This window comes from Chrysochloris asiatica, unplaced genomic scaffold (assembly GCF_000296735.1).
Source record: "Chrysochloris asiatica unplaced genomic scaffold, ChrAsi1.0 scaffold00004, whole genome shotgun sequence".
In the NCBI taxonomy this organism is placed as follows: domain Eukaryota; kingdom Metazoa; phylum Chordata; class Mammalia; order Afrosoricida; family Chrysochloridae; genus Chrysochloris; species Chrysochloris asiatica.
Window position 1 is genome coordinate 36,457,692 of NW_006408522.1, and position 15,678 is coordinate 36,473,369.

Consider the following 15,678-nt stretch of genomic DNA (forward strand, 5'->3'; position numbering starts at 1 on the left):
CCGGCGGCTGGGGGCCGGGCGGAGTTGGATCGCACCTCCCTGGGGAAGTGGGGAGCGGAGTTGCGCTGCGCGTGGGGGCCTGAGAAGGGTTGGACTGTGGGTGTTTGGGGTGACCATGAAGGACTGGGACGGTGGGGTGCGGGAACGGGATGCACAACTCACATCTGGGTGCACTGCCCCAAGAAAGATCTGGAGGGTAGCATTTGGGACTCAGAGGAGTTGGGTCGTAGTGGGCTCAGGAGCCTGGGGTGCACTGCTGAGGGGACCAGGTCGCCCAAGAACCGCCTTACCTCTAGGTTTGACTTTGGGGTAGAGGCGCGAGTTGTAGGGTGCCTTGCCTCCTTGCGGAGTTTGAAGACTCCTCTTTTTAACAGCTAGGCTTTCCCCGTCCTTTCCGATCGAATCTGGGCGCTGAGCCCCCGAGTGCTCGTCACGCTGGACCCTGGCGCGGAGCCCTGGCATCTCGACTCGGAGCCCGAGACTCTCTCCTGGAGTCACCCAGGTCTGGGGTGTGTGTGTGTGTGTGTGTGTGTGTGTGTGTGTGCGTGTGTGTGCGCGCGCGCGCCGCAGATTTTAGCCACAGGCAAGGCTCGGAGAGTCTGGTCACTGCTTTCTCCTGGGAGAAGTCTTGATTCAGCATCCCTGTTAGAGCCCGTAGACGAAGTCTGGATCGCACCTTTACTAGGCATAAAACCTTACGGGGCGGTGGTCTCAGGAAGTGCCTTCCTCACACCAGTCTGGACATCACCACTTCAACTCAGGGGATAAGGCAAGAGACGGTCCCTTCTAAACTCTATTCCACGTTAAACTTGAGCTTGCCCAGCACTCCTCCCAACCTCCCACCACAGGAGAGCCACCTGTGGCGAGTGGAAGGGGTGGGGGTGGGGGTGTTTGCAGAGCCACGTCCTCTGACTGCACCTCCCCCACTGCCCAGTCCAGGCAAGGGTCTAACTTTGGGGCTTTGCTGAGAGGGAGAGGAGGAAGTGACAGGCTTCAAAGGGAAAAATCAGACAATGAGTCCTGCTTGTGATTGGCCTTTGGAGGGCCCCTAGTTAAGTTGTAGCGATCACTCTGGGCTTGGCAGCCTGTAGGGAGGAGGTTGAGGTTGAGAGAAGTCTGTGCCTGGTCAAAGGCAGGACAGCACTTGGTCCACTCCCGGGAAATTTTGTTTCCTGGTGCTGATGAACTGGAGTTGTCTCTCTTTTGAGAAACAACACGTGTCTACTTTGCCATCCGGTTGGACATCTCACTCTCCAGGGAAGAGGGTAAAGACAGGACCCTAGATAAGTCTGGGAGGGATAGTTGAGGCAAGTACTCTAGAGAGAGTCAGCTTTTGGGTGAATAGGATTTCTGAGTGACACTGAGAACCCTTTAGGGACTTCTCCAACCCAGTATTCTTCATAAGCAAGAAGAGACTGGAGAAAATCCCTAGAGATCTCTAAATTGAGTCTGACAATGACAAGCTATCTTTCCATGACCACAGAGGTGGTTTCTTCTTTTGGCCCCAGATGACCAAAGGGGTTCCTGGTGTGTGTGTTTAAGTTTGGAACACAAGATGCTGGGTGGCTCCAACCTCAGATTTCTAAGAGCAGAGAACTTCTTTATCACTGAGAAAGTCTTATCAACAACCTGAACAGTACAGTACAGGCAGCAAGTGAGGTCACAGAGAGAGAGCTGAATTTCACTTCCTTCTCTGAGGCAGGTTGTACCAATCTCAGGTTCATCATTAGCAAGAACAGCAGCTTATGGGACAGGGATTTGAAATCCTGAAGACTAGTGAGTTGATTGAGCTGGGGGGGTGGCTGGACACTTGGTCAGCTGCTGGACCTGTCCTCGAGGCCAACTTGTGAACACACAGCTCTGCTCTCTTTTCGAGGGCTCTAATGGCTAACTTAGGGTCTTTCTCCCTTCCCTCTCCTAGGCCATGCTCTTACCACACCCCTGAGCCTGTTTGTTGTGTTGAGTAAGCAGGGGGTGGAGAGTAGGTGGGCAGCAGGGTGGGGCTTAGCAGGTTTGGAGGGAAGCTGGCTGCAGGATTGCTGGCTTTTGTTATTGCTGTAGCGTCTAGAGTTCAGCTCAGATTGAGATGACAACTTGGTGGTTACTCCATAGGACAGTGTGTGTGTGTGTGTGTGTGTGTGTGTCCCAGGAGTCATAAAGGTTACAGCACCCTTCAGTGGCTCATAGACATTAGACCCCAATACCCTCTGTGACCCATCCCTGCTACTGCTCACAGTACTTGAGTCAAACTTTGTGACTGGCCTGGGTCAAAAGAGGCCAAGAGTACGGCTCAGGGAAGGAGTGTGGACAGTCCCAAAACATGAGGCAGTCCATACTTTAAGGAGCTCTGGTAGCATAGTGGTAACGAATCGGGCTCCTAACCTCAGGGTCAGCAGTTCGAAACTACCAACTGTTCGGCGGGAGAAAGATGAGGCTTTCTGCTCCCATAAAGATATACAGCCTCGGAAACCCTGTACAGGGTCTCTATGAGTCGGAACCGACTCCACGGCACATAACAGCAACAACATTACCCTTAGCAGTGCTTTACCTCCAGGGTAGTAGGCCATCCGTACCTGGCCCACCTCCTTCAGAGAAAAGGGGGAATAGGGAAGAAGAAAGAGAGGAAGGGCATCCTTCCAGGTATGGCCTGGGGGTGGGGGTCAACATCCCAGATGCCTGCATTTTCATGGACAGGGGAGATGGAGCCACCGCAGTGTGTGGAGGAGCTGGAGGATGATGTATTCCAATCAGAGGATGGGGAGCCTGTGACTCAGACTGGGGGCCTGCTCTCTGCTGCTGACCTGCTTGCCCAGAGCCAGCTGGACTGCTCCCTTAGTCGTCTTCAGCTCTTCCCTCTGACTCACTGCTGTGGCCCCGGACTTCGACCCACCAGCCAGGAAGACAAGGCTACTCAGACCCTCAGCCCAGCCTCCCCAAGCCAGGGTGTCATGCTGCCTTGTGGGGTGACCGAGGAACCCCAACGACTCTTTTATGGTGAGTGCTCTTAGCCTTAGAACTCCTCCCATAGAGGTTGGGGGGGAAGAGGGGACTTTCCCTCCCCAAACCTGCTCATTGCTATTTCCTTCCCCAAATTGAGCAGCAGAAGCAGTTCATTCCTCGACTCTTCCCTTCTGTCTCTCTGCTTGGTATTGCCCCTTCGACCCCCAAGAGGCCTAATTGCCCTGCCCCATCTTTTGGTTCTTGGGTCCCTTCTTGAGAGGATCCTTGGACCCATGATGTTTTCTTGGGCTGGAGAAAGGATATGGGGCTTGAGCATTTCCATCCTGTGCCTCTGGAGTGGCCCAGCCTTTCATGTTCTGGTGGAGATGTACCTCCCATAATGATTGATGGTGCCCTAAAGAAGACAGGGGTCTCTGTGATTGTTGCCACTGAAGGGGAAAACCCAGCCCCTTGGAGGGAAGGTTCCTCAAGGCAGAAGGTGGCCCCAGTTATCACTTGGGACTTTCTGTGCTTGGAAGAGGAACTGGAGAAAGAGGTCAGGCCTGCCTGGGCTCTATGCCAGCAGAGGGGCTCTTTCCAAGTCTAAATCAGACAAACCCCCTTCATTTGTGGGCTTAAATAACTTGTTTTATGAGACATATACCCTCTTCTGGCAAAAGGGCAGGACTAGACAATCTGTTTTCTTCATTTAATACAATAGCTTTTGGAGGGAAGGGGAAAGGTTCGGAGGCTATCTTACACTGCGATTGACGGCACAGAGTAAGGAGATGCTGCGGTTATTCCCAAAGGGAGCTTCTCTGAAGGGCAGTTCTGGCCAAGTGATTCTGGCAAGAGTCTGAAAAGTTGGATGAGATTTAGGAGGCGGGCAGGCGGGCGCCCCTAGTGGCAGCTCTGTTGCCAGCACTCTGTAAGTAAGTGTGGAGATGCTGGTCTAGAGGTCTCACCTTGGTTGCCTTCAGAGGAACCAGGCTGTTTCGTGGGTCTGATGATTTTTCTCTCCTGAGTTTTTGTGCTGTTTCCCAGAGCTTCTGGAGCTGACAGCAGCATTCGTCTGCTACACTGAAAAAAAATGAAGATAAGTTTTGGTCTTCTCTTTCTTTGTCTTTTCTTTATTCAACCCAGGAGCTCTAGAGACTTGCCTCCAGGGCTTTTCTAGAGGAGAGTTTCAGCCGGTTACTACTGGAATGTTAAATTGTGGTCAAGTGCAGCCTGGTAAATAGGACAGAAGGTTGGCAAGTTCACCCACATTTATTACTACCCTGGTCTTTGCCACAGCACTAAAGGGGAGTCTGGGATATGCTCTTCCTTCCCATCCTCAAAGTTTAAACACTTGGGCAGCAGGCAAGTCAGGCTGTCTGAGCTTGGCAGCGTGCCCTGATGAAGGCAGGCTGGCTTCCTCTCCCTTCCTGTGTTAGGGCTTACCTTGGCCCTGAGTCTCAGCCCCTAGTGGAGTGTAGCCTATGGGGGAGGATGGGAGAGTTGTGGAGAGTACCGAGACGTGGACCCTTTGTCTTTTGCAGGCAATGCTGGCTACCGGCTCCCTCTCCCTGCCAGTTTCCCTGCAGGTTTGCCACCTGGGGAGCAGCCCCCTGAAGGGGAGTGGCAACATCGAGCAGAGGTACAGATTGCCCGGAAACTTCAGTGCATTGCAGACCAGTTCCACCGGCTTCATATACAGCGGGTAGGCATGGAAGTGGAGGGGGGTGGTGGCGCTGCATGTCTCTGCCCTCTTGTCAGCAACTGTGTCTCTGCCAGGCCTCAAGGCCAGGAACCCAGAGTTTTGGCCTTGGCTTTTGTGATTCCCAGGGACTGGATGGGCATGACTGGATGTATGCTCTTGCTGTCATATTCTGAGCTCCAAGTTGGTTATCTGCCCATTCTTAGCTTGGGCACTACAGGAGTGAGATGCTGGGAGAGGCTGTGATTGCTTGACATTCTGCACACTAGATTGACAGACTGTGTCTTCTCAAGGCCAGGGGCAATTGTCACTCACAGACCTAAGGGGGAAGATTTAGAGTGCTGTGGTGGGACTGGACAGTGAGAGTAGGGGGTTGTTGCCTGGCTAAGGTGCAGCGGGAAGCGGGTAGCCAAGTGGAGGGATGAGGCCTGAGTGGGGGAAAGTAGTGGAACCGGTTGTAACCTGACACTTTCCAGCTGGGGAGGCCACTCCTGACTGTCTCTGTCTGGGAACTGGGGCCTGGGACTCTGGAGAGTGTACCTCCGAAAGTCTCTTCAGACCAGCGGGTGGCCAGCGCTGCCGGGCGCTTGGCCGGTGTTTGGCCAGCAGCCTGGCACCAACCCCGCCAGGGTGGAGCATCGCGTGTCAGCCGAGCATGTGGCAGAGTCCATCAACAAAGGCGGCGGCTGGCAGGCTCGTGCTGGAGGAGCCTTCTGTGCCACAGGCTGGAGGCTGCCCGGCTCTGCAGCCGCTGTTGCAGTTGGAGCTGGGCTCCAGGCACTTAACCCTTCCTCTCCTGGCTGGCTTTCTGGATGACTGCCAAGGCAGAGAGAGGAGCCCAGAACTGGATCCCTACTAGGACAACCACTGCTGAAGTAAAGGCACTAATATTCCCCATCTCTGAGACTTGTGCCCCTTGCCCAGCCACCTGTGCCTCAGTCTAACAATGAATAACTCCCCATGACAGAGCAAACCTGAGGTGATCCAAGGACAGTGGATTCTTGCCTTTCATGCAGGAGATCTGAGTTAATTTCCTTACCCATATACCTCATGCACAGCCACCACTGTTCTGTCAGTGGAGGCTTTAGTGTTGCTGGGATGCTGAGCAGGTTGCAGCAGAACTTTTAGACTAAGACAGACTAGGAAGAAAGGCCTGGCAATCTGGATCCACAGTTTAGCCAATGAAAACTATGGATCACATCAGTCTAATCTGCAACCAGTTGCAGAGATGGTGCAGGACTGAGTAATATTTATTTCTGTTGTGCACGGGGTCACCATGCATTGGGGAGGAGGGCAGCTCAATGACAGTTAACATCATTAACAACAACAAGGGCCAAACCATTGTTACACTTTGGGTTTCCTGAGAACAGGCCATCAGGGGTTTGATGTGGTTGGTGCCCTCTGCTAAGGAGCTTTGAGGGAAGTATGCAGGAAAGGAGTAGAGCTGTCTTTGTGATCAGGAAGGGAGGGCAGCCCTATGCTTAGATCAAAAGGTAGCCTGGCTTCCTCTGGCCCCAAACTCCAGTCCCTCTTACCTTCTTTGAGTATTATATAGAAAGTTGGTTTAGAGTTTACCTTTCAGTCTATGTGTGGACCCACTCTAATTCTTGGTTTCATTTTCTTGACCTTCTTTCTGCCTATTCACACTCCACTCCAGTTATTCATGCTTGTGACTGAGCCCAGCTCAGATCTAATGGCAGGACACAGTGGCTGTGGGTCTTCTAGATGCATCTCAGCTGTCTGGAAGGCAGCTTTTTTCATTTGCAGTGATCTGATCTCTCACAACAGTTGTTTCTCAGAATCTCCCCCCACCCTTTGGGGAGCCCCTACAGGCTAGAGAGCAGGCTGGGAGGCCTCCCTTACCCAGCTGTCACCTGACTCAGGACTAGAACATAACCCAAGGGGCTTTCTTCCTGATTCCTGGACAGGATGAAGAGACCTGACCCCACTCTTTGCTGTTTGGCATGTTTCACCCAGTTCTGGATTGCTTCTTTGAAGGCCTGGAACCCAGCTGATAGTCTTGCTGTTTTGCTCTAGAGGGGTTGCTGTCCTCTTGGCCAGAGCCATTCCAGATGGGGAAAAGGAAGGGCAGAGCAGGCAAAGCTGGGTCAAACTTACACAAAACTCTCCCCTTCCCTGCTTCTCACCTCACACTGGCTCCTGAGAGCCCTGTGCCCCCACCCTTCTGCCATCTATCTACTTCTCCCACCCTGTAGTAATGGGAGGCTAGCCCTTGGGCCTTTGTAAGCTAAAGAGCTGACTTTCTCAAATTTTCCATGACAAAGACCTAGGCCTTTTTATCTACTCCTTGAGAATTCTCCTTGCTGTTAGCACTCTTCTTCACTAGTTACTCATGGACTTTAGCAGGAGCTCATATTGCTATATAAGCAATGAAGCACGGGTGTTCTCTTTCTAGGACCTTTAGCAACTAGTTTTAAGAAGTGAGTCATTTTCTGAAATTGACACTTACATAAATTATCTCCTGATCTTTCCTATCTAGAAAGTATTGCTGTCACTCCTACATTCTTGCATCTCCTTCATGTTCTTTACCTGTCCCCCTCCCTCATCTTTGTAGGGAAACTGAGGCACTAGGAAGGAAGTTGGTTGACTGTTGAATCTAGGCTTTGGATACAGAGTCAGAAGACCCAGGTTTAGATCCCAGTTCTACTGCTTGCTAGCCATCGAGAAGTCACTTGACGTCACTGAGCCTATTTCCTCTTCTGTAAATTGGAGCTGATGCCACATAATCATATTGTGAAAATTGAGTGGTAGAATACTTACGAAAGTTCCAGGCACGTAGTTAACCAGTGCTATTGAGTTGATTCTGAGTCATGGTGGCCCTCTGTGTGTTAGTAGAACTGTTGAGAAGTAGATCACCAGCGCTTTCTTCCAAGGTGCCTCCAGATGAACTTGAACTGCTAGTAGAGTGCATTAACTGTTGGCACTTCAGGCACACAGTATATTTTCCTCCATGTGTGGTTCTCTTTGGTGATAATATTTCTGATCATACCCTATATTTGTTCTCGCCTGGTCACAATTCATTTCCTACCCACCTGAGCAGAGCTGCCTCCCCTGAGCTCCCTTCCACCTTCCCTGTCCAGAGAAATTTGTGTCCAGAAGAAATTTGTGTTCAGTTGTAGGCCCTGGCTGCACAAGGGTTCTTTTTTTGTTCTTTTCTCTTTAGAGGATGGTGGTAACTCCCCATCCTTTTAGGCTAAGTTAGAGAGCTGAGAGAGATAACCCAAGAAATTAGAAAATTGAGGAGGCCCGGCTATCATCTTTCTCCTTAGTTCTGGGACAGTGTCCTGGGACCAGACAGTGGCCATTGACCCATGGGTCTTGTAGAGGATGTGAGCTCCTGATTATAGTCCCTGGATATGGATCTGTTCTTCTTCTGTGCCAGGGGAAACCTCCCTAGCAGATGTGGAGTGGAGGTGGGGAGGGCACGATGAGGGGGTAGTATGTTATAGATCAGCATATGGCAAACTGAGTGTATCAAAATCACACCAGATGCAATAGGTTCCAAATCCCCCTGGATGTCAGTTTACGTAGGCCAGAAGTTCTCTAAACATATTTCCCTGGGTGGAGGGCTAGCTTGGCTACCCAAGTGATCAGTTCTGGGTGGTTCTTCTGGACCAATAGAAACTGGAGGCAGAAGATTAGAGTCAGTGAGCTGTTTGCTGTTGGCTCTTTGGGTCTCCAAAGCAGCGAGCGGGTTGAAAGCAGAGTGAATGAAGTCAAAGTATATTAAATCTCATTGCACACCCCAACCTTCCTTTGGATCAGAAGTAGGGTTTCCCTCTGCTGCTGTGTGGGCTGACCAGCTGTAATAGGCAACCCTCAGTGGCTGAGCCCCATCCTTGACTCTGGCTCTGCTAGGGTGGTTCCCTGTTGTTTGTGAATCCACCCATCTTCTGCATGCAAGGATGGGTACAGGCTGGCTTCCTAGCCATGTTCACAGGCTGCTTTGGCCAGAAAAGTCTGAGTTCTAACTTCTCTCCATTCCCTCCTCCATGGTCTTAAGAAGGGGCAATTGCTGGTACCCCTCTCCTTGGGAAAGTCTCCTGTCCCAGTGGCATCATCTTGAAATGTATGGAAGTATTTCTGGGCAACTCTTAGAACCTAAGAATCCTTAAAAAAAAAAAAAAAAAAAAGTTACCATAGACTACTGAGTGAGTAAAGCTATAGGAGTGTTGGAATTCTTCATTCCTTTGTACTTGGACCAGGAGTAGCTCCATTGAGAACAGTCAGATTTGGAAATTTCCTGAATTGTAATTTAAAGGTTTGGTAAATTAAATCTGAGAGAAATATCAGCCACTCAATTTAAGCCATGTTTAGTGACAATATCACAAAACAAACAATCTGGATCAAGGCAGAGCTAAGTTAAAAAAAAAAAAAAAAATCCCAGCTCTGCCACTTACAAGTTTTGTGTTCATGAGCAAATCAATTCATCTCTCTCAGTCTCAGTTGCAGAGTTGATGGGAAAGCCCTTTGTACATTGTAATGCATCTTAATTACTAAGACCTGGACAATTTGTCACTTCTTGGACCTGGCTTTGTAGTTCTTGAGGAGCTTTTCTGGAAGCTTCATTCAAGTTGCTGTTAGTGTGGTTGATTAACTCTGCAACTTGTCTACTCAGGAGCCTGGATTCTTTGTTCAGACAGCCCCTGACTGCATCCTGGCTCATTGGGATGTTCTCCTTGTCCGTGATCGGTTTTCTGAAGCTCAGACGGTGGCTGATAAGGTTGTTTGGTCTCTAAATGCAGCAGCACTGGGTAGGGCCTCCCAGAGATTCTCCCAAGAGTGAGAAGGGCTCTAGGCAGCCAGCCTCTGTCCCAAGAGTAGTGGTCCACCTAGGATAGTGCCAGGGGACAAATGAGGGCGGGAGAGGGCCTGACAAGAGAGGGTATGCGTGAGAGCATGTGCCGGGGCTCCTGGCCCTGTGTTTGCTCTGTGGCTGGCTCTGTTTATATCGCTCGCTATATTTAGCTCTGAGTCATCAGCGTGGCTGACTGGAGGCCGAGTTCCTCACACACTCTGCACCTGACTACTCTCTCTTCCAGTAGAAGGACCTGGTTGTTCTGGACAGTTCATTCCCTCCCTAGCAAGGCAGGCCATGGGGGTGGAAGTTGGCTTTTGCTTTTGTTTTTCAGAGGAGGGGGAGCAGGAGAAGGGGCTTGGAGCATAGGGGAGACACAGAGAGAAGGATCTAGAAGAGTGTTTGATTTGCCTTTTGACCCACGTCTGGCCGCCAAGAGGGCATGTTCCATGATCAGAACAAAAACAGTCAGTCTATGTGTTGATGGGGAAGGTTCCAACTTTCTTCCTTGCCCAGTTTGCCTTGTCCTATCCAGGAAACTGACCCTGGCAGGACAAGAAAAGCCAGCTGCCAAGGCCTCAAGTTGGGAGTCAAAATGTTGGGCTTCCTTCTCCCCAGCTGTGTAGACCCACAATAGGCCTGCCCTTCTCCTAAACTCTCTCCTTCCATCCCTTTGACCGGAGCACACACCTCACTGTTCTTTCCAGAGTTGAAGAAGTTGCCCAGGAGTTTGATGGAGCCGTTCTCAGGTTAAGAAAAACAGAAGTCCCTGGGGAAACTAGTTAAGGCTTCAGAAGGTACAGAAAACTGGTGATAAGCCAGGCTCAGGGGACTCACGTGGGACAACACAGCCCTGTACCCCTCTCCGCACAGCCCACAAGACTGGAGCTAGTGGCCTCTGTTGGGTTAGAGGAAAACCTGCTGCCTTTTCTTTGAAGAAGTGATTGTGGCCTTGGCCGGTGGCTTCAGCATCCTGTTAGCACTACTGGCTGGGCTGAGGAAATTCTTAACAAGGAGTATTTTTTTTCTTTTCCATTTTGCCACGTTGACCACTGCTCGAGTGTCTGGGTCAGAGGCAGTCTCGGAAGGTAGACCCACTGGGCTTCAGGATCCTTCATCCAGCTTCACTGCTTTGAATTCTGACTGCTGTGATCCATGGCAGGGCAGAAAGTCAGGGGATTCCCCAGGACCTCAGGCATCTGCTGTGAAGGTGCCACTCCTGGGAGCCAAATGTGTTGAGGGAAGTGCTCAGCAAAGTGAGGTGGATCTCAGATGTTCCTGGAACTCTGAAGGGAAAGAGTGGGTGCTGTCACTAGGCCCAGTGTTTTGTGTATATTTTCTTCATTTAATCATCACAGCAACTCTATGCTTCTGGGTCCCCATTATCTTCATTTTATAGGAAGCTGAGGCTCATAGAAGTGGGGTAACATGCCCAAGATACACTGTAAGTGGCTGAGCCTGGAGCCATACAGATTTGATAGATTCTAGAACCATAATCTTCCCACTAGTCCATACCCGCGCCTCAGTAAGCACATCCCAGAAAGGTAGAGCAATGTAGAGTTCCCATGTCTTTCCGGACCTGGTTGTGCTCTATCTATCACAGTGTTGTGTTACTACTTTTCTCCCCCCATTACATTGAAAAATAATTGAGAACAGAATTTACATCTTAATCATCTTTGTATCCCTCATAACTCAATTGGATGTTTGATAAAAGCATGCTGAATTGAACAAAAACAACCTCCCAACTTCTTCCAAGTGGGATTTTTCTAGTCTCTTATCTCAGTGTTCTTACTGTCAACAGCAAGGCTCTTCCTGTCAGCCTTGACTTGGGTAGGCTTAGAGTCTGAGGGGAAAGGGAATTAGGTAGGAAGCTTCACTTTATAGAGAGCCCTGTTGTTGTTATCAAGTGCTGTCAAGTCCGTTCTGACTCATAGCGACCCTGCACAGGGTTTCCAAGGAGAAGCTAGTGAGTTTGAACCATCAACCTTGTGGTTAGCAGTCCAGTGCTTATCCTACAGTTCCATACCAGGACTCGATAGAATGTCTAGCTCCCTATGAAGTAAAGTATAATATATATACTGTTCTGAAGTCAGGGACTCAAATAACTCCTCCCATGTAACTGGCTTGGGATAACTTTTCTAAGTCTTCATTTCTCCATTTATCAAATGGGATTCATCATACCTGCCCTCCCGAGGCCCCTTTATGTGAATCACATAAGATAGGAGAGCACTTTGGAAAACACGGAAGGCTGTGTGCTCTAAACAGGAGATATTATAACTTGTTATCTGTTTGTGTCTCTGTTTGGTAGGTTTGTGCCTCATGTGTTAGATTCTTTTAAAGCAGGACACAGCATTGCCTTGCTTTGTTCTTGAATTCTTTGGGGTAAATTAGCTCGTGCTGAAGCATCTGGGTAACATACAAAGCCCCCAGAGGGTGTGAATTGGATCCACAGGGGGAAAGGTAGAGGGAGATTCTTATCCAGAGAGGGCAAGGAACACTCTTTATGTTCAGGGCAGAGGCCATGGGGGATGAAACAGAGTTTGATTTGTGTAATCCAACCTTGTCAGACAGCACAGCCAGCTCTTAAAAAAATAAAAAAGAAAGAAAAAGAAAAGCCTTTTACTAGTTGGGCCTCTCCCCAGGCAAGAGTCTGATATGATCACATAAAGTAAATCTTTAGACCTGGCCAGACATCAGTTGTACCTGGCCTCAGACAAGTGGGTTATCTTGCAAGGCTGACTTTTCTGTAGTCAGTGCAGTGTGCACCTGTGGAAGACCTACTGTGCACCCCGACATATTTCTTGAGATCTAAGACGAATAAGCATGTATTCATTGCCAGTACTTTGCACACAGTAGAGGTGATTTAAACACTTGTCGACTGACTGCTTTCCTCCCTTGATCACAGCAAGCCAGTGAAGCTGGCTCAAAGGAGGACGGTAAGTTTCTGATGCCTGGCTCTGCTCTCTTGACTGAAGAGAATACTTTTATCTATCATAGGAGGACCCCTTTCTGGGAGCCTTCACCTCTTTTCTTTCCCTCCATGCCATGACCCTGCCCTCAAACCAATTGCTGTCGAGTCAACTCTGGCTCATTACGACAGAACCATGGGACTTTCAATGGATGATTTTCCGGAAGTAGGTTGCCAGGTTTTTCTTCTGAGGTGCCTCTAGGTAGACTTGAGCCACCATCCTTTCAGTTAGCAGCCTAACATGTTAACCTGTTTGTACCACCCAGCGACTCTGCCCCTAACTTTGTGACTTTGAAGGCTTTGGTGTCAGGTTAAATTCTCATCAGCATTCCATCCCTCACCCCTCTGGGCACCCTGACTATGCATTCTGGGAATCCCCACTCCTTGCAGGTTCCCTAACTTTTATGAGGGGAGCTCAAGCAGAGAGTATGGGGAAGCTAGGCCTTGCTCTGGGGGTTGCACTTACTGATCTCAGATGCTGGGCCAGGTGCCTGGGTATCAGAAGCCAAGTATACTCTTTCCTGATTCTCCTTTCTTTCTCCCCTTCTACTCCCGCACCCTCTCTTGAAAGGACCATGCTTTCTGGTATTTGGGTATCTTTATATACTCCATCCTGTTTGGTAAATGTTGATTTCCTTCCTCCTCACTGTTTCTCTCACTGGCCTTCCTTAAAATCCTTTTTCTTTCCTTTGTGGTCAGGCTCTTTTGTTTACTTTCTAGAAAAAGTTTTCATTTATTGTTGGTCCTCATAATCAGAGCAGTCTTTGACTCTGTTGGTACAAGGCAGTTCAGCTTCTTTTGGGAAAAGGCCTTTTGGGGACTGCCGTGTGGTAGAAGACTGAGAGGAATAATGTGTGTGAACTCTCTTGGTCCCACGGGAGAGGCTGATGGGATTGCAGGTGGATCACCAGATTGCTCTGCTAGTCTCAGGGCTGTTGCAGCAGCCAGTTTAACATTGTAGCAAGCCAGTCTGTCCTCCCGACCCCCTAGACTCGATGCCAGGTAATTGTGGATTACAAACATCAAATCATCTTAGGGTTGGAAAGCACCTTTGTGGTTTCCAAATGCCTAGCTGCTACAGAACACCTGGGCAGGATTTACCTTTGGCTTGGCCGCTAAGTTAAACCATCACTGTGGTGGGAATGTGTGTGTTGTGTTAAGTGCTTTTGAGTCAGTTCCAACTCATAGCAACCCTATATAGGGTTTCCAAGCAGCGGCTGGTGAATTCGAACTGCCAACTTTGCAGTTCAAACTGACTTTGCAGTCCAGTGCATTTTCCCACAGTGCCACACTAGGACTTCTTGGTTGGAATAGATAGACGGAAACCTCAAATCACTAAGTTTTTTCTTCTAGGCTATAGGATTGTTGTTGTTGTTAAGTGCCATCAAGTCGGTTCTGATCCATAGCAACCCTGTGTAGGGTTTCCAAGGAGCAGCTGGTAAGCTTGAACTGCTGATCTTGCAGTTCAAACCGACTTTGCAGTCTGGTGCATTTACCCACAGTGCCACACCAGGACTCCAGGCTGTAGGATTAGAACTAGTTTTACCCAAGTTATTTCTTACCTTTCTACAATGAACATGAATTGCTTTTTGGATTAAGATAGTCAATAAATGATACCTCTGACTTTAAAAATACTATCCAGGGAGTTTGTTCAAAATACAGGTCCTTTGGCCCCTCCCTGGAGATTCTGATCCACTTGGCTAGGGTGGGACCCAGGGACTCTGCATTTACAACAGCACCTCAGATGATTCTGTTGACATGGTCAGGTTTGGAACCCCCTGATCTGATCTAACTCCCTTATTTTACTGACAAGGAAAGAAGACTTAGAGATAGGCTGGTGAGTCAGGTCCTCTGATTCCTGGTTCACCTGTCCACTGCCCCTGGTGTTTTCCTTGCTGAATCATGAATCCAAAGGACTTTCACAGGCAGAGGCAGGGATTCCAGATCCTCTCTGAAGATCTGCCCGTGTACCCCACCTCTTGTTCCTCAACCTGCTTGCATGTAGAAGATTTCCAGGTCTCAGGCAGGAAGGAAGGGCTACCAGTGACTCTTTTTAAGATCTCCCTGTCTTTCCCCTAAGTTGTTAGTTTCCTGATCCTTTTCCTGGCCCTTTATATTCTGCTTTTTGGAAGTTCCCATGACACACCATCTACTGCTGTTGGTAAAGCCCCCTCTGCAAGTAGAGACTAACTTGTATTAGATTTATATTACAGTTAGAAGGTTCTCAAGGCATTATTTAATCCAACCCCCATATTTTATAGTCAAGGAAACAGCCCTGAGAGGAAGAATGAGTTTTTCAAGGTCACATGCTAGTTAAAGGCAGAACCAAGATTAGAACCTGGGTCTTAGAGCTTCTCTAAGGATCCCTCAGCCTGAGTGCCACTTCCCACAATCACCCTGAGCAGCTCTTCTGGGTGTGCAGGCTCGAGAATGATTGTATGCCAGCCTGAGCTTGGTGTCTAGAGGTCTTAGGCCTTATCCTACTGGCCTGTGGGACTGCCTCCAGTCTGACAGCAGTCTCATCCACAGCTACTTTCAATCCCCAACATTCCCAAATCACGGGGTGAGCAGGCTTCATAGCCTTATCTCCAGAGATCTCAGGTCCCAGGAAGTTACCTAGCCAGCAGGTGGCCTCCATTAGGAGAATTTGTGAGAAACTGAGGCATCACTGAAATGGGGTTGGCCTGTGCCCTAAGCCACAGAAATTGTGATCTCCTTTCCTTGGCTATTGCAATATTTGTAGTGAAGGTAAGGGTAGAATAGAAGGTCCACTTTGGTACAAAGAAAGACAGATGGTGGCACTCACTGTTTTATGCTGTTAAGTGCCATGGAATTAGTTCCAACTCATAGTGACCCTATATAGGGATTCCATGAAACAGTTGATAGGTTTGAACCACTGACCTTATGGTCAGCAACCCAGTACTTATCATACAGCACCATGCGAGGACTCCATAGCATCATGCTAATAACACAGACACTACTCGAGAACCAGATAATCTCAGTCACATAGCTACTTACTATGTGACCAAGCTGCCTAATCTCGTTGTTTTCTTATCTATAAAATCTGGATGATAAGAAATACCTACCATGTAGGGTTGTTGAGAGGACCAAAGGAATTTAGTGTATACAGGGCAGTGCTTCTCACACTATGATGTTGTTGTTAAGTGCCGTCGAGTCGGTTCCGACCCATAGCGACCCTGTACAGGGTTTCCAAGGGTGTAAATCCTTACGGGAGTAGAAAGCCTCATCTTT

The 15,678-nt window shown here is 49.1% G+C and overlaps 1 protein-coding gene across 4 annotated transcripts in view; it reads left to right on the plus strand.

Moving 5' to 3' along the window:
• Window positions 1-384: 384 nt before the first annotated feature.
• Window positions 385-15,678, plus strand: part of BMF (Bcl2 modifying factor) — a 17,897-nt gene continuing 2,603 nt past the window's right edge. The window contains exons 1-3 of one of the 4 annotated variants that reach the window (XM_006831779.1): window positions 385-502; window positions 2,695-2,994; window positions 4,482-4,642. In XM_006831779.1, coding sequence (XP_006831842.1) covers window positions 2,700-2,994; window positions 4,482-4,642 — 456 coding nt within the window. In that variant the 5' untranslated portion in view covers window positions 385-502; window positions 2,695-2,699. Of the gene's footprint in view, window positions 503-2,225; window positions 2,267-2,694; window positions 2,995-4,481; window positions 4,643-15,678 lie in introns of those variants that run through there. The other 3 variants (XM_006831776.1, XM_006831777.1, XM_006831778.1) reach the window with 3 other exon arrangements.